This window comes from Pieris brassicae, chromosome 5 (assembly GCF_905147105.1).
Source record: "Pieris brassicae chromosome 5, ilPieBrab1.1, whole genome shotgun sequence".
Taxonomy (NCBI): Eukaryota; Metazoa; Arthropoda; class Insecta; order Lepidoptera; family Pieridae; genus Pieris; species Pieris brassicae.
In genome coordinates this window covers 19,789,916-19,809,469 of record NC_059669.1, presented here as the reverse complement: position 1 = coordinate 19,809,469, position 19,554 = coordinate 19,789,916, and the positions used below count along the sequence as shown (strand labels likewise).

The 19,554-nt window shown below is 32.5% G+C and overlaps 2 protein-coding genes across 7 annotated transcripts in view; one reads left to right on the top strand and one right to left on the bottom strand.

Annotated features, from left to right (window-relative positions):
* LOC123709650 (arf-GAP with coiled-coil, ANK repeat and PH domain-containing protein 2) overlaps positions 1-13,522 on the top strand; it is a 35,646-nt gene extending 22,124 nt beyond the window's left edge. Inside the window, exons 17-20 of the mRNA XM_045661120.1 lie at positions 9,188-9,301; positions 9,706-9,812; positions 10,689-10,837; positions 11,924-13,522. Of these exons, the coding sequence (XP_045517076.1) occupies positions 9,188-9,301; positions 9,706-9,812; positions 10,689-10,837; positions 11,924-11,943 (390 nt within the window). The 3' untranslated portion in view covers positions 11,944-13,522. The remainder of the gene's footprint in view (positions 1-9,187; positions 9,302-9,705; positions 9,813-10,688; positions 10,838-11,923) is intronic.
* A 2,906-nt stretch (positions 13,523-16,428) lies between these two features.
* LOC123709952 (nanos homolog 1-like) lies at positions 16,429-18,976 on the bottom strand. Of its 6 annotated transcripts, none has more exons than XM_045661585.1 (7): positions 18,798-18,976; positions 18,390-18,519; positions 18,163-18,267; positions 17,887-17,991; positions 17,668-17,810; positions 17,360-17,537; positions 16,429-16,963 (listed from the first exon to the last, which is right to left on the bottom strand). In XM_045661585.1, exons 1-7 carry the CDS (start codon positions 18,855-18,857, stop codon positions 16,788-16,790), a joined length of 897 nt encoding a protein of 298 aa, XP_045517541.1. In that variant the 5' UTR covers positions 18,858-18,976; the 3' UTR covers positions 16,429-16,787. The 6 variants fall into 6 exon arrangements, with proteins under 6 accessions (XP_045517541.1, XP_045517540.1, XP_045517539.1 ...); XM_045661584.1 differs by having other exon boundaries at positions 17,659-17,810; positions 18,390-18,510; positions 18,798-18,975; XM_045661583.1 differs by having other exon boundaries at positions 17,659-17,810; positions 17,887-17,988; positions 18,798-18,973.
* Between the last annotated feature and the right edge of the window lie 578 nt (positions 18,977-19,554).

Below are 19,554 nucleotides of genomic sequence, written 5' to 3'. Positions count from 1 at the left end.
TTGAGAACAATAAGAGAGGTTAGATTGCCTTACAATACTCATTACAAAATTATAAAATTGAGGACGTAACGTACTAAGAAATATAATTGGCAAAAAGGTATTAAAGCGTCCAACGCAAATCCGACTGAAACAAAGTGAGTCAATTAAAAAATTTGACAATTTGCCGAGTTAATTTTTTTTTTATATTATCCTCACCAAATGAAACAAAAATTATGTATTTCAAACAATATACGTCTAGCACTTACGACGCTTTATAGTTTATATAGTTTTATTATTAAGAAAATATAATCTGTGTTTTGAACTATTTTTGAGGTTTTGCGCTTAAATAATTGGGTTATATGCGAAGGTACAAACTATATATAAAGAATGTGTTATGTAAAGTCTATTATATAATTAAACAATCGTATTTCACCAAACTACCTGCAACGACTGTTTCGATTTTTTTATTATCTTTCATCTGATGTTAAGTGTAACTCTTACACTGCCAAAAGGCTAACACATCCTAGTCTTTAGTCGGCCCTTTACAGAAGAAAATATATCTTTGTGATCGTCTTATTGATCAAGATACCGCGATAGTGGAAAAATTAATTACAGCGTGTACGTTGTTAGTACAAAATTATATAATTAAACAATCGTATTTCACCAAACTACCTGCAACGACTGTTTCGATTTTTTTATTATCTTTCATCTGATGTTAAGTGTAACTCTTACACTGCCAAAAGGCTAACACATCCTAGTCTTTAGTCGGCCCTTTACAGAAGAAAATATATCTTTGTGATCGTCTTATTGATCAAGATACCGCGATAGTGGAAAAATTAATTACAGCGTGTACGTTGTTAGTACAAAATTATATAATTAAACAATCGTATTTCACCAAACTACCTGCAACGACTGTTTCGATTTTTTTATTATCTTTCATCTGATGTTAAGTGTAACTCTTACACTGCCAAAAGGCTAACACATCCTAGTCTTTAGTCGGCCCTTTACAGAAGAAAATATATCTTTGTGATCGTCTTATTGATCAAGATACCGCGATAGTGGAAAAATTAATTACAGCGTGTACGTTGTTAGTACAAAATTATATAATTAAACAATCGTATTTCACCAAACTACCTGCAACGACTGTTTCGATTTTTTTATTATCTTTCATCTGATGTTAAGTGTAACTCTTACACTGCCAAAAGGCTAACACATCCTAGTCTTTAGTCGGCCCTTTACAGAAGAAAATATATCTTTGTGATCGTCTTATTGATCAAGATACCGCGATAGTGGAAAAATTAATTACAGCGTGTACGTTGTTAGTACAAAATTATATAATTAAACAATCGTATTTCACCAAACTACCTGCAACGACTGTTTCGATTTTTTTATTATCTTTCATCTGATGTTAAGTGTAACTCTTACACTGCCAAAAGGCTAACACATCCTAGTCTTTAGTCGGCCCTTTACAGAAGAAAATATATCTTTGTGATCGTCTTATTGATCAAGATACCGCGATAGTGGAAAAATTAATTACAGCGTGTACGTTGTTAGTACAAAATTATATAATTAAACAATCGTATTTCACCAAACTACCTGCAACGACTGTTTCGATTTTTTTATTATCTTTCATCTGATGTTAAGTGTAACTCTTACACTGCCAAAAGGCTAACACATCCTAGTCTTTAGTCGGCCCTTTACAGAAGAAAATATATCTTTGTGATCGTCTTATTGATCAAGATACCGCGATAGTGGAAAAATTAATTACAGCGTGTACGTTGTTAGTACAAAATTATATAATTAAACAATCGTATTTCACCAAACTACCTGCAACGACTGTTTCGATTTTTTTATTATCTTTCATCTGATGTTAAGTGTAACTCTTACACTGCCAAAAGGCTAACACATCCTAGTCTTTAGTCGGCCCTTTACAGAAGAAAATATATCTTTGTGATCGTCTTATTGATCAAGATACCGCGATAGTGGAAAAATTAATTACAGCGTGTACGTTGTTAGTACAAAATTATATAATTAAACAATCGTATTTCACCAAACTACCTGCAACGACTGTTTCGATTTTTTTATTATCTTTCATCTGATGTTAAGTGTAACTCTTACACTGCCAAAAGGCTAACACATCCTAGTCTTTAGTCGGCCCTTTACAGAAGAAAATATATCTTTGTGATCGTCTTATTGATCAAGATACCGCGATAGTGGAAAAATTAATTACAGCGTGTACGTTGTTAGTACAAAATTATATAATTAAACAATCGTATTTCACCAAACTACCTGCAACGACTGTTTCGATTTTTTTATTATCTTTCATCTGATGTTAAGTGTAACTCTTACACTGCCAAAAGGCTAACACATCCTAGTCTTTAGTCGGCCCTTTACAGAAGAAAATATATCTTTGTGATCGTCTTATTGATCAAGATACCGCGATAGTGGAAAAATTAATTACAGCGTGTACGTTGTTAGTACAAAATTATATAATTAAACAATCGTATTTCACCAAACTACCTGCAACGACTGTTTCGATTTTTTTATTATCTTTCATCTGATGTTAAGTGTAACTCTTACACTGCCAAAAGGCTAACACATCCTAGTCTTTAGTCGGCCCTTTACAGAAGAAAATATATCTTTGTGATCGTCTTATTGATCAAGATACCGCGATAGTGGAAAAATTAATTACAGCGTGTACGTTGTTAGTACAAAATTATATAATTAAACAATCGTATTTCACCAAACTACCTGCAACGACTGTTTCGATTTTTTTATTATCTTTCATCTGATGTTAAGTGTAACTCTTACACTGCCAAAAGGCTAACACATCCTAGTCTTTAGTCGGCCCTTTACAGAAGAAAATATATCTTTGTGATCGTCTTATTGATCAAGATACCGCGATAGTGGAAAAATTAATTACAGCGTGTACGTTGTTAGTACAAAATTATATAATTAAACAATCGTATTTCACCAAACTACCTGCAACGACTGTTTCGATTTTTTTATCTGATGTTAAGTGTAACTCTTATACTGCCAAAAGGCTAACACATCCTAGTCTTTAGTCGGCCCTTTACAGAAGAAAATATATCTTTGTGATCGTCTTATTGATCAAGATACCGCGATAGTGGAAAAATTAATTACAGCGTGTACGTTGTTAGTACAAAATTATATAATTAAACAATCGTATTTCACCAAACTACCTGCAACGACTGTTTCGATTTTTTTATTATCTTTCATCTGATGTTAAGTGTAACTCTTACACTGCCAAAAGGCTAACACATCCTAGTCTTTAGTCGGCCCTTTACAGAAGAAAATATATCTTTGTGATCGTCTTATTGATCAAGATACCGCGATAGTGGAAAAATTAATTACAGCGTGTACGTTGTTAGTACAAAATTATATAATTAAACAATCGTATTTCACCAAACTACCTGCAACGACTGTTTCGATTTTTTTATTATCTTTCATCTGATGTTAAGTGTAACTCTTACACTGCCAAAAGGCTAACACATCCTAGTCTTTAGTCGGCCCTTTACAGAAGAAAATATATCTTTGTGATCGTCTTATTGATCAAGATACCGCGATAGTGGAAAAATTAATTACAGCGTGTACGTTGTTAGTACAAAATTATATAATTAAACAATCGTATTTCACCAAACTACCTGCAACGACTGTTTCGATTTTTTTATTATCTTTCATCTGATGTTAAGTGTAACTCTTACACTGCCAAAAGGCTAACACATCCTAGTCTTTAGTCGGCCCTTTACAGAAGAAAATATATCTTTGTGATCGTCTTATTGATCAAGATACCGCGATAGTGGAAAAATTAATTACAGCGTGTACGTTGTTAGTACAAAATTATATAATTAAACAATCGTATTTCACCAAACTACCTGCAACGACTGTTTCGATTTTTTTATTATCTTTCATCTGATGTTAAGTGTAACTCTTACACTGCCAAAAGGCTAACACATCCTAGTCTTTAGTCGGCCCTTTACAGAAGAAAATATATCTTTGTGATCGTCTTATTGATCAAGATACCGCGATAGTGGAAAAATTAATTACAGCGTGTACGTTGTTAGTACAAAATTATATAATTAAACAATCGTATTTCACCAAACTACCTGCAACGACTGTTTCGATTTTTTTATTATCTTTCATCTGATGTTAAGTGTAACTCTTACACTGCCAAAAGGCTAACACATCCTAGTCTTTAGTCGGCCCTTTACAGAAGAAAATATATCTTTGTGATCGTCTTATTGATCAAGATACCGCGATAGTGGAAAAATTAATTACAGCGTGTACGTTATTAGTACAAAATTATATAATTAAACAATCGTATTTCACCAAACTACCTGCAACGACTGTTTCGATTTTTTTATTATCTTTCATCTGATGTTAAGTGTAACTCTTACACTGCCAAAAGGCTAACACATCCTAGTCTTTAGTCGGCCCTTTACAGAAGAAAATATATCTTTGTGATCGTCTTATTGATCAAGATACCGCGATAGTGGAAAAATTAATTACAGCGTGTACGTTGTTAGTACAAAATTATATAATTAAACAATCGTATTTCACCAAACTACCTGCAACGACTGTTTCGATTTTTTTATCTGATGTTAAGTGTAACTCTTATACTGCCAAAAGGCTAACACATCCTAGTCTTTAGTCGGCCCTTTACAGAAGAAAATATATCTTTGTGATCGTCTTATTGATCAAGATACCGCGATAGTGGAAAAATTAATTACAGCGTGTACGTTGTTAGTACAAAATTATATAATTAAACAATCGTATTTCACCAAACTACCTGCAACGACTGTTTCGATTTTTTTATTATCTTTCATCTGATGTTAAGTGTAACTCTTACACTGCCAAAAGGCTAACACATCCTAGTCTTTAGTCGGCCCTTTACAGAAGAAAATATATCTTTGTGATCGTCTTATTGATCAAGATACCGCGATAGTGGAAAAATTAATTACAGCGTGTACGTTGTTAGTACAAAATTATATAATTAAACAATCGTATTTCACCAAACTACCTGCAACGACTGTTTCGATTTTTTTATTATCTTTCATCTGATGTTAAGTGTAACTCTTACACTGCCAAAAGGCTAACACATCCTAGTCTTTAGTCGGCCCTTTACAGAAGAAAATATATCTTTGTGATCGTCTTATTGATCAAGATACCGCGATAGTGGAAAAATTAATTACAGCGTGTACGTTGTTAGTACAAAATTATATAATTAAACAATCGTATTTCACCAAACTACCTGCAACGACTGTTTCGATTTTTTTATTATCTTTCATCTGATGTTAAGTGTAACTCTTACACTGCCAAAAGGCTAACACATCCTAGTCTTTAGTCGGCCCTTTACAGAAGAAAATATATCTTTGTGATCGTCTTATTGATCAAGATACCGCGATAGTGGAAAAATTAATTACAGCGTGTACGTTGTTAGTACAAAATTATATAATTAAACAATCGTATTTCACCAAACTACCTGCAACGACTGTTTCGATTTTTTTATTATCTTTCATCTGATGTTAAGTGTAACTCTTACACTGCCAAAAGGCTAACACATCCTAGTCTTTAGTCGGCCCTTTACAGAAGAAAATATATCTTTGTGATCGTCTTATTGATCAAGATACCGCGATAGTGGAAAAATTAATTACAGCGTGTACGTTGTTAGTACAAAATTATATAATTAAACAATCGTATTTCACCAAACTACCTGCAACGACTGTTTCGATTTTTTTATTATCTTTCATCTGATGTTAAGTGTAACTCTTACACTGCCAAAAGGCTAACACATCCTAGTCTTTAGTCGGCCCTTTACAGAAGAAAATATATCTTTGTGATCGTCTTATTGATCAAGATACCGCGATAGTGGAAAAATTAATTACAGCGTGTACGTTGTTAGTACAAAATTATATAATTAAACAATCGTATTTCACCAAACTACCTGCAACGACTGTTTCGATTTTTTTATTATCTTTCATCTGATGTTAAGTGTAACTCTTACACTGCCAAAAGGCTAACACATCCTAGTCTTTAGTCGGCCCTTTACAGAAGAAAATATATCTTTGTGATCGTCTTATTGATCAAGATACCGCGATAGTGGAAAAATTAATTACAGCGTGTACGTTGTTAGTACAAAATTATATAATTAAACAATCGTATTTCACCAAACTACCTGCAACGACTGTTTCGATTTTTTTATTATCTTTCATCTGATGTTAAGTGTAACTCTTACACTGCCAAAAGGCTAACACATCCTAGTCTTTAGTCGGCCCTTTACAGAAGAAAATATATCTTTGTGATCGTCTTATTGATCAAGATACCGCGATAGTGGAAAAATTAATTACAGCGTGTACGTTGTTAGTACAAAATTATATAATTAAACAATCGTATTTCACCAAACTACCTGCAACGACTGTTTCGATTTTTTTATTATCTTTCATCTGATGTTAAGTGTAACTCTTACACTGCCAAAAGGCTAACACATCCTAGTCTTTAGTCGGCCCTTTACAGAAGAAAATATATCTTTGTGATCGTCTTATTGATCAAGATACCGCGATAGTGGAAAAATTAATTACAGCGTGTACGTTGTTAGTACAAAATTATATAATTAAACAATCGTATTTCACCAAACTACCTGCAACGACTGTTTCGATTTTTTTATCTGATGTTAAGTGTAACTCTTATACTGCCAAAAGGCTAACACATCCTAGTCTTTAGTCGGCCCTTTACAGAAGAAAATATATCTTTGTGATCGTCTTATTGATCAAGATACCGCGATAGTGGAAAAATTAATTACAGCGTGTACGTTATTAGTACAAAATTATATAATTAAACAATCGTATTTCACCAAACTACCTGCAACGACTGTTTCGATTTTTTTATCTGATGTTAAGTGTAACTCTTATACTGCCAAAAGGCTAACACATCCTAGTCTTTAGTCGGCCCTTTACAGAAGAAAATATATCTTTGTGATCGTCTTATTGATCAAGATACCGCGATAGTGGAAAAATTAATTACAGCGTGTACGTTATTAGTACAAAATTATATAATTAAACAATCGTATTTCACCAAACTACCTGCAACGACTGTTTCGATTTTTTTATCTGATGTTAAGTGTAACTCTTATACTGCCAAAAGGCTAACACATCCTAGTCTTTAGTCGGCCCTTTACAGAAGAAAATATATCTTTGTGATCGTCTTATTGATCAAGATACCGCGATAGTGGAAAAATTAATTACAGCGTGTACGTTGTTAGTACAAAATTATATAATTAAACAATCGTATTTCACCAAACTACCTGCAACGACTGTTTCGATTTTTTTATTATCTTTCATCTGATGTTAAGTGTAACTCTTACACTGCCAAAAGGCTAACACATCCTAGTCTTTAGTCGGCCCTTTACAGAAGAAAATATATCTTTGTGATCGTCTTATTGATCAAGATACCGCGATAGTGGAAAAATTAATTACAGCGTGTACGTTGTTAGTACAAAATTATATAATTAAACAATCGTATTTCACCAAACTACCTGCAACGACTGTTTCGATTTTTTTATTATCTTTCATCTGATGTTAAGTGTAACTCTTACACTGCCAAAAGGCTAACACATCCTAGTCTTTAGTCGGCCCTTTACAGAAGAAAATATATCTTTGTGATCGTCTTATTGATCAAGATACCGCGATAGTGGAAAAATTAATTACAGCGTGTACGTTGTTAGTACAAAATTATATAATTAAACAATCGTATTTCACCAAACTACCTGCAACGACTGTTTCGATTTTTTTATTATCTTTCATCTGATGTTAAGTGTAACTCTTACACTGCCAAAAGGCTAACACATCCTAGTCTTTAGTCGGCCCTTTACAGAAGAAAATATATCTTTGTGATCGTCTTATTGATCAAGATACCGCGATAGTGGAAAAATTAATTACAGCGTGTACGTTATTAGTACAAAATTATATAATTAAACAATCGTATTTCACCAAACTACCTGCAACGACTGTTTCGATTTTTTTATTATCTTTCATCTGATGTTAAGTGTAACTCTTACACTGCCAAAAGGCTAACACATCCTAGTCTTTAGTCGGCCCTTTACAGAAGAAAATATATCTTTGTGATCGTCTTATTGATCAAGATACCGCGATAGTGGAAAAATTAATTACAGCGTGTACGTTATTAGTACAAAATTATATAATTAAACAATCGTATTTCACCAAACTACCTGCAACGACTGTTTCGATTTTTTTATTATCTTTCATCTGATGTTAAGTGTAACTCTTACACTGCCAAAAGGCTAACACATCCTAGTCTTTAGTCGGCCCTTTACAGAAGAAAATATATCTTTGTGATCGTCTTATTGATCAAGATACCGCGATAGTGGAAAAATTAATTACAGCGTGTACGTTATTAGTACAAAATTATATAATTAAACAATCGTATTTCACCAAACTACCTGCAACGACTGTTTCGATTTTTTTATCTGATGTTAAGTGTAACTCTTATACTGCCAAAAGGCTAACACATCCTAGTCTTTAGTCGGCCCTTTACAGAAGAAAATATATCTTTGTGATCGTCTTATTGATCAAGATACCGCGATAGTGGAAAAATTAATTACAGCGTGTACGTTATTAGTACAAAATTATATAATTAAACAATCGTATTTCACCAAACTACCTGCAACGACTGTTTCGATTTTTTTATTATCTTTCATCTGATGTTAAGTGTAACTCTTACACTGCCAAAAGGCTAACACATCCTAGTCTTTAGTCGGCCCTTTACAGAAGAAAATATATCTTTGTGATCGTCTTATTGATCAAGATACCGCGATAGTGGAAAAATTAATTACAGCGTGTACGTTATTAGTACAAAATTATATAATTAAACAATCGTATTTCACCAAACTACCTGCAACGACTGTTTCGATTTTTTTATCTGATGTTAAGTGTAACTCTTATACTGCCAAAAGGCTAACACATCCTAGTCTTTAGTCGGCCCTTTACAGAAGAAAATATATCTTTGTGATCGTCTTATTGATCAAGATACCGCGATAGTGGAAAAATTAATTACAGCGTGTACGTTATTAGTACAAAATTCGTTCAAAGGCGTTTCTACTTTTTCTGTAGTACGAAACGTATACGTATTGAGTGATATAGATACAATATCTCCAGTGTTGCGACAATTCCAGGGATCGGTAATGGCGTGTTCATTCCTATTGCTCAATGGCAGCAAAATCAATGACCAAGATGAGGACGGCATGACTCCATTACACCTCGCCACCGAAGCTGGTCATACTGGACAGGTAAATTATATAATTTTTTTTAATGCGATTAGATTTTGAAGTACATATAGAGTTCGTTTCTCAAATCACAATTATGTCAATATCGAGTGCTGTCAAATGTCAAACAGAATAATTATTTTGACAGTTCTAAAATTTACGTTTGATCGCCGTTGTATAACGAGTGCCTGAATGGCAGGGAGGGAGAATATTATACTATAAATTGGCAATTAGATGGCGCTTTTAAAATTCCAGTAGTGATTAATTAAATTGTCATAATTAGTTTTGTTAAAAAAGGAATTGTCCAAATTAAAGTTAATACATATTGACCAATAGGATTCAATATGTCCAAAGTCACATTGTAGGAACTAATGTAATAGTTGTAATGGGTAGTCGATGAGTAACATTTTCTCTTTAAACGTTCTAAGGTATGTCTGCTTCTTCGGTACCGCGCAGACCAAGCAATCGTGGATAACCAGGGACGGACTCCGCTCGATATAGCAGTCGAGCAGGCCAATGCGGATATCGTTACGTTGTAAGTACTTCACTTTTAAGAAAAACACTTGCGTGCGTGGTCACGGTGACTGTGGGCGAAACGTTTTAATAATAATACATATTTTTAATCCGTTCAAAATGTGTTTTTCTTAATGTGTAATAGCTATTTTAACAAAAGTCCATACTAAAAAAAAGTCAAAAACAAGTCAATACAAAAAAATTACACATGTTTTTTTTAATAATAAAGTTTTAGTTCCAGTTCTTAATAAAAAAAATCGTTTTTTTTTCTTAATAGGCAAGAATCAGTCAGCACCACATATCACATGTCGATTGTAATGTTTCTCTTACGAAAAATATATATAGAAAAGTCCAGTTGCATAACCATGAGTCGAACGCACTATGTTATATATTAGCAGTATATTATATTGTTAAAAAAATACCTTTAGTAGTAGAGTATTTTCCCGCTGTATTGCGATAGTAACACGTGAAGAATCTTTCAAATTAACCTAACTAACCTGACTTCAACTCAACGAAGTATATAAAATTGCTGACAATTGCAACCCTATGGAGTAAGATTCAGAGTAGAAACTTACTTTTACGGCATACAGGAGCCATTATTAGCTCTAAGTCTAAACTAAATTCATCTAAAACTTATCCAAATATTGCTAGATTCAAAATTTAGTTTATGCATAATTTTTGAAAACTTATATAAGTTGCGTGGCAAATATCTGGAATGCGACAATTTCCCCATATCACATGGGCCTTACAGCCCAGTCCCTGCGCACAAATCGACAGACTGTTGCCTATACCTTTTCAATCCAAGGAAATATAATTAGAACAAGCTAAAATTGACTCTGTGTAATATTTTAACGACTTCTAAATTTTTTTAGTTTACACAATATAACTTTGTTTTTAGACTCCGCCTCACAAAACTCAACGAGGAAATGCGCGAAAGTGAGATGTCCTCAAACGACGACACATACAACGAGGTGTTCCGCGACTACACTCAGTTGGCCCACTCCCACCCCGAGAGGCTCGTGCGGCCCAGGCATAACAATAATGACGGTATGTTACAAATAGTAACGTAACGCCTAGTGAAATGCTGTGTCCAATGGAATTTTCAAATCATTCAATATGTAAAGGCAAATCGTGATGAAAATAAAAATCATCGAAACGTATTCATTCTAAGACACGAGCGCCACTGGATATTTATTGTGATTTTTCAAATAGGGAGCGAAAGATAACTCTTGTAAAAACAGTTTTGATATGTATGAATGTCAGCAGTGCTTAATCCCTGGGGTAGGTTCGAACCTCGGCTATGTACCAATGGACTTTCTGTGTACGCATTTAACACTTGTAAGGTTAAGGGAAAACGTCGTGAAGGCTAATCATCTACTGAGAAACAGATACGGAATAATGAGAGAAATGGGTGTGGTAATTGTTGTTAATTATTTTGTGCCTAACTTCATTCTTTAAATAAAATAACAGATAAAGAATAATAAGAGAAATAGGTGTGGTAATTGTTGATTATTATTTTGTGCCTACCTTCATTCTGTAAATAAAATAACAGATAAAGAATAATGAGTGAAATAGGTGTGGTAATTGTTGTTGATTATTTTGTGCCTACCTTCATTCTCTAAATAAAATAACAGATAAAGAATAATGAGAGGAATGGGTGTGGTAATTGTTGATTATTATTTTGTGCCTACCGTCATTCTGTAAATAAAATAACAGATAAAGAATAATGAGAGAAATGGGTGTGGTAATTGTTGATTACTATTTTGTACCTAACTTCATTCTTTAAATAAAATAACAGATAAAGAATAATAAGAGAAATGGGTGTGGTAATTGTTGATTATTATTTTGTGCCTACCTTCATTCTCTAAATAAAATATATGTTATAATTATAATTAATTTTGTGTTGAGGCAAAAGCAGCTCGTGGTAACTATTATAGATGAGTTGCCGACTTTTGAGTAGTTTAGTTTTTAAATACCTATGTTTGAGAAAACCTCCACTTGCAGCCATTATTAGATTTGTAGATTTTTTATTAATAAATAAAAAAAAATAACCTTTTCAATTTCCAAAAATGCTGAAGTGTTAATTTGTATCTTTACACTTAATTTTTAATAGTGTTAATCTGACACTTTCAGGTGAACAATCAAGTGAATGACGTCTAGAGAAACAGCTTCGTCGCTTCCAACGCTGGTGGTGCGAGGAATGAGTATGGCATATTATGTATTTAACGGATTTAGAACGCGTTTTTCTACCACTTTACTCAAAAACTATGTGTAATATATACAAATAATATGTAGTAATTATTTCGTTTTTATTATTGTGTATTATAAATGGTTTAAACCCGTTTTAATCATATTAAAACTGTTAATTCCGTATTAAATGTTAAAATAAATAATTCAATAATCCTTCCATATACATAAAATAACAATGAATTCTAGATATATGCTTCTTAGTGTTGGTTTTACAACTGTACGGCTGGACCGATATTGATGAAATTCGTGTTTGACTATATTGGTAATTGTTTTGTGTATAACGTACGGATTTATAATCGTTGAATATAGGAATTGTGCTAATTAGATATTATTACGAGTTAAATCGCGGTGGCTTAGTGGTTAAGAGACATCGCACGGAGAATCCCGGTGAAATAATCATTCTCCAAAAGGCCGATCACCTACTTGCCTTATACTCAAATCGGCTTAATAGTAAAAGATCTCTAAATTAAATGCTTTAAATGTCAAATATATTAAAATAATGCTATTTTATTACATTCCTAATTCATTTGTTAATAATTAAATCAACTGACATAGAACTATCTAATATATGACATAAATGCCTTCATTCATATACATAATAGTAAAATGTATCGTTTCAAAGTACTCTTGAAAACTTTGTCTCTTTTCATCATAGCGTAAACACAATTTGTTAGAGCGAGACGGAAGAGTCCAAGTATAACGTACATTTTTTATATCAAACAAGACACGATCAATTCTGCGGTCGCTAAGTTATAGAAGCGAGACTTGCGGATAATGTCAATTATATTTCAATCTAGTTTTAAGAGCTGTCAAAGTATTTTTGTCAATTTGACAGCGCCTAAAAAGAGATTGACATGAGATAAAATTTATAATATGGAGTCGTTGTTAGGTTCCAAGTCCCGGCTTCGCCAAGGTCGCGGTGATGCGGCGGAAGCGTATTCAGAAACATTGTTTCTTGTCAAACTTCACAAAGGTTATATTACTTTTGGCATAATTACATTGAAAACTTTTCAAGAAACTCTAAAAATTGTATTTTTAGAGTATCGCGATGAAAATAATTAAGAATTGCGAGCACTAGGCTCGCAAATAGGACTGGGCCTTCAGGATCCCATCGGCCCTCACGATAGTAAAGAAATGAATCCTTTTTTATCCACCTAAAGCCAGATGTAATAAAGTGTAATAAGTGTAAAAAAAATCAATTTTCAAGCGATAAATTAATACCAAATTTGTGTATTTTTGTATATTTGTTTATTTTGTGTGTATTTTTGATTACATGATTGTCCGTTTGGTGGCGCTAGATTACAATCTGGTTAAAAATGAAGCCCTAGCGTTTCTGATTAAAAATATGAGTGTTTTGGACATACAGACCTCATAGCATTGTCTTTTATTAACATAAATTTTACACATTTAAAGAAAACACCTTTTTAACGGATTTAAGCTATGTATTATTATAAACTTATAATTATTTTACATAATTTTAAATTTTCCCAACGTTTCGCGTGCTTTACAGCGTGCCTGGTCACGGTGACTGAAGACAAAAGGTGTTGAATGTCAAAAAGTATCACAGCTGTAGATTAAGTTGTATCTGTATTTATTTGTTGGAGTTGATTTTATTTCACGCGAAACGTCGGAAAAATTTAAAATTATGTATGATAATTATAATTATATAATAGTACAAAGCTTCAATCCGTTATCAAAGCCTTTTCTTTAAATATAGACATCATAGCTATGTGCTAAGTCCCGATTCTGAATTTCAGCCAACGATTGGCGAATGTCCTTTAATTCCACTATTTGTATTTAATTCGTCTGGCCAAAGCAATAATCAATTATCGAATAAGTTTTTTAAAAACTTCTATATCCTGTGATAAAAATTAAGCTGATTTTAAAGTATAGAAAATGGTAATTAATTTGTGGTGCCAATGAACGAAGACTATCGAATAATTGCAAGCTATAAAAATAGACGATAACACGATTTTGTTAGTTTTTATACTATATATTATTTACTACGTTTTGAAGTAGTAATATAGTATAACGCAACTTTAGAAATATATTCGATTTTAGCAAACGTTTAGAACGATTGTGTATAGAAAGATATATGGAAATGATAAACTGTTTCCAATTTAATATTATTATTTATTTCAACAACGGAAAAGGCCAAACTACATACAGTTTTGTCAAGTTTTCGTATACGTATGGTTTACTATAATTCTTAGTTTCTTTCTATGTGCGCATTTATTCGCACGAACGGTTAAGGAAATCTCATCAGGACATCGTGAGGAAACCGGCCTGCCTTAGACTTAAAAAGTTGACAGTGGTTAGGCACTATCTACTTGCATATGAGATTGACAAATAATCATGAAACGGATACATAAAACTAAGGCTCAACCCAAAACAAGTTGCGCCACTGATTTATATTTTGATTTGTATAGTTTTACACGAATATTATTAATACGACTTAAGACTTTAACCATAACTGTTGCATAATACATTAATTTTCTTACATACAAATATCGAAATAAGTTTCGTTATTTTGAAATTAGTTCCAAATATGCCCACGGAGCGCTGCTCGCGTTTTCGATTATAAGTGCTAAGGGTTTTTACTTTTTCCACGACTGAGCGTTTTTCAAGGCAATTTTTGCCGCGCACCACCTCTATGTGGAACCAGCTGCCCACTGAAGTATTTCCGAACCAATTCGACTTAGGGTCCTTCAAGAAAAGAGCGTACTAATTCTTAAAAGGCCGGCAACGCACTCGCGAGCCCTCTGGCATTGAGAGTGTTCATGGGCGGTATGGGTGTATTATAAATAAAATTAAAACTATTTCGGAAAGCCTTACTTATGTTAAAATTTTAACACAATGTTACACGTTGCCGAAATAAAACATTCCTAATTAAATATCATTCCATTTGCATTTGCAACGAATTTAACGAATCTCTTGCTTTTAATCTGACTCGTTAGTTTATAGATTGTCAAAAGTAGCCTTTGACAAATAAGGCATGTCAAACGGATTTCGAGACCATGCTTTGGCTCTTTTGTGAGTGGTCTGATTTTTTGTTCGTTCTATTTATACTCACTCCAATGTTGTATGTGTGGGCCGTAACAAGTCTACAATTAACTTATTAGGATATAACAATTGTTTTTTTTTTAAACTATCATCAAATTGGACAAAGTAAATAAAATGTCTGCGTCAATTGTATGAAAGTTTGTGTGGTTTGTTATCGCCACGTACGCATTTATACTAATGATCCTTAATCAACTTCAAGTCGGTTGATAGGGTTGGTAAAAGAAAATTAACTATAATAAATCTATGTCCCGTATTTTGAAAATTATTGCCATTCAATCAAGTTTCTGAATGTGTCTTCAAAAATACTATTACAACTATCCAACCGGTTATGTCCTATACAATGTTGGTAAGTGACAAATAAAGATGGCATCTATAGAGCGAATTCCAAAGTATAACACATTTTGTTTCTAACATCAAACAAATAAAGATTTATTAATTTTCTAGCGATGTTAACCGAATTGACATTGATTTATAGGACACTAAATAATTACGAGAATATTGAAAATTTTAGTTGACATATTTACCGTAACTTTTTGATGTCCTAGCGAATATTCGTGCATAATAAAGTTTCCTATATACTTTCGTATTTATAATTACGTAAACTATTATATATTACAGCTGTTTTTATTAAAAAACTAAATTTGCCAAAAAATAGGAAGCTGGAGAGGCTGGCTGGTGAACGCAATCTCAATTAAGGTATTGATTGTGCATACATAAAGCTTTTATGATAAGCAAAATCTTACCTTTTTTTGACGATTATCTGAGCTCAAGGCATCAACTTGTTTTCTGTTTGTATTGTTACGTGCCATTTAATAAAAGCACCTACTTCGATTGCTTTAAAGTATAATAAACAATTAACTTTATGTAAATATTTGTTGCTTACAAACCTAAATTATGTTATATGAATCTGTTGTGAATTTGTTTCATCTTGTACTACTTGTTATATAGATATTATATATAATCTTATAAACATCGAATCTAGAAAATCCAGGATTTTTCTTTGACAAATCATCCGTGGACACACAGGATTATCTACCATTAGTTATAAATATAATACTCGATTGATGTTTGATGTTATAATAATTATGTGTAGTTGTACTGCTATTAAATTTTGCATAAAACAATCTTGTTTTTATTTCATTAGTGGGGAAATGTATGAAAATAAAGGAATGCTTGAAAATTTTTTATTGAACCCAAAATCCCAACACCCTAAAAATTTATTTCATTGGATTATAAACAATTGATTTATAAAATGTTAAAAACAGTTGATTTTTTTTACGATTTTCTCAATAATGATATTATTTTTATTTAATTCAAATTGCCGAAATAGAGATTATATTCATTTTAAAATTTAATTAACAATTATTTCAAATACCCAATGAAAAGCTAGTTTATCTCGACTCGGCTATGACTCGTCATCGAAAATAGTATGGCCTGCATACAACTTTGGAACGATTGAAATACGCCGTTTGCCATCGTTGAAAATTCTACTGGACGTAGTAAAACCAACCTTTTGCATTAATCAAGACAAAACATGACTTATTACTAAATATACACCAAGTGTTCAAGTCATCAATATATAAACATATACGTGTAAAGTAAAAACAGACCATCGCTAAGTCAATGTCATAGCAATACTTCAAACTGTCAAAGTAATTATACTATGATTGAAAACATTGTTCATTTACTGTATGCCATTATTGGCAAACCAGTTATCAGAGTTTTCCGGGGAATACAGAGGCTCTTCAGTGTTCACTCCGACCATTCTGCGTGCTTCAGCTATTCTGCTGAAGCCCAGTGTCACACTCGGTGGCGGCGAATGACCACGACGGCGTGGAAAGTATCCATTGCGGTCGAAACCTGCCAAACAAGGGACTTTTAATTTAAATATAATGAGGTTTACACGTTACGTTGATCAACGTAACACAGGATGCAAGGTCTAAAAAGAATATGTTCAAGAAAAGCTTAAAAAGTTCTAAATACGGACAGTCAATCATTAATGTTGATATTAATTAAACATAATATACAATCACTTGAAAATAACTAATAATATATATAAAATAATTATAAGTTACATAGCTTCAATCCGGTAAAAATGTGTTTTCATTAAATGTGTAAAAGCTATGTTACCAAAAGATAATACTAAGAACTAATATGGAACTGAACTGGAGAGATGTCCACGCCTAAGATCTTTTGAATGACTCTTATATACTGTCTATTACTGTATGTTATTATTGAATAAGAGAATAAATTTACCATCAGTTGATCTTTGATGGCAATATTTGATGGTGTGCGCCCTATCCCCGGTGGCACCACAGCGTGGGCAGCGGAAAGCGCGGAGGACTGGGCACAGCACACGACCACGGCTGTCCTTCAATACATGAGACAGGTAGAACTCTTCATTTTCACCATTGTTCTTGCAAAAAGCACATTCCTGAAAAATATACTTATTACTAAAATTCTTAAATAATTTTTAATATCAGTGAATCATTTAGTTTCTATTGTAAATTATCTATATTAACGATAATTTAAAGCGGTATTATGGCTTCACTTACATCTATTACCTGGCGTTGTAGTCGTTGTTTCTCATTTCTTATCTTAGCCACCTCCACCAGGAATGCGTACAAAATATTAGGACGAATGGACCTTAGGACATTTCGCTGATCGCGTGTCAGCATTGATACGTAGTAGTTAGCTGTTGACAAACCTAAAATAAATTTATCCTGCCTACACTATATACGGAAAAATGTTTTCAAATTCAAAATTTTACTATCTATACATACATTGTTCAACCAGATCTAAATTGTCTGTGTTAAGAAATGAGAATATATCAGAATCGTCAGAAATTACATTCAAACCCGCGGTTGAATCGGCACCACTCTTGTCTTCTAGAAAAATAAAAGAATCATTTGTAATCCTTTTTAACAAATTAGGTTAGACTTAAATTACTTATTAGTCTAAAGTTAGGCTAGATCGTAATGCTCCATGAAGTCTTAGTAAAGATACGTGTAAAGTCCTGAGGACAACATTCTAGAATCTGTTAATGTTGAGTCACTCACCCAAGTCGGTTTTAATTTGATTTTCTGGTTGCTCGTTTACATTTATTTTTGAAAAATCATTAATAAACCCAATAAGACCACCAGAGGAAGTGGATGGAATTGGATCTGAAATAATTTATTATTTTAACGTAAACACTTAAGTTATCTTTAAACAAATCATCAATTTTCAAAACATGGCGTCGCCCGATTGTCATTTGTTTTTAATCTACTCTGTTTAAAAAAACTACCTTGATCCGCTATCTGTGGTTCCATTTTATTCATATATCCAGAATTGTTTAGAGATTGGAAAGGAGCTGCATCTGGAGAAAACTGTGACCCAGTGTGGTTCATCGTTGGCGCAGTAGATCCCTGAGCAAACTAAAATAAATACGATATCGAAATTTATAAAAAAATATAATGAGAATTTTAATTGCACTTCCTAATTATCTCACAAAAATCCTAATAAAAATTATATATTTAAGTTCAATTCAAAACCATACAGAAATGATAAAATACACGTATAACAAACAAAACAATTGAAATACTCCACGTCTCAAAATACATAAATTAAGAATCTAGAAATATGCTTATACGCGAAAACCTTTGACGGAATCAACCATTACCAAATCATAAACACTTTTATCGTAAATACTTACAGTATTAATAATTTCAGTAGCCATAACAATGCTTCTCTCTTCAACGTAATTGGGCATCATTTCACAAAACCTTATAACGAAATCTCTACTGTGACTCGAAGGGAATAGAACATTCCCGAACCGTACAAAGCTTTTATAGAATCAAAACAATATATATATGCATAATCTATATTGTAATACGATGCCATCGACGACTGTCACTACCTGGTACCGAAATATCTCATACATCGAATATTTTTTAAACTACCTTCAATTTCGTTAAGCCCCTATTTTGAGATACGTTGAGTCATTGGATTTTTATCTACCTACAATATGAAAATATTGAAGATTTATTATAAACATTTGTTAGTTAATTTTAGTATGTAATATTTTAAGTAAAAATAATATGAAGTGTGTGTATACACCCAGGTATATATTTACCAGGTGGTAAAAACCCAAATAATGAAATTAGCCGTACAAATAAATGCGTTGTCATTATACGATTATTATGTGAGACTAATGATTAGTATGTATAATGTATGTTATACCAACATTTTTAATAACAATGATGTTTTAATTTTCATTTTATTAATGTTTAATTACTATGTAGATTAAGAAATTTGTAAATACATACTGTATATTACGTATAATTCGCAATATATGTTATATAAACTATCGTGATGGCAATAAAGTAGGTATATTATTATAGCACTTAATTTTATATACAAATTGGTATAAACGTATTGGTTTAAAGGCCGGCAACACATTTGCGAGCCTT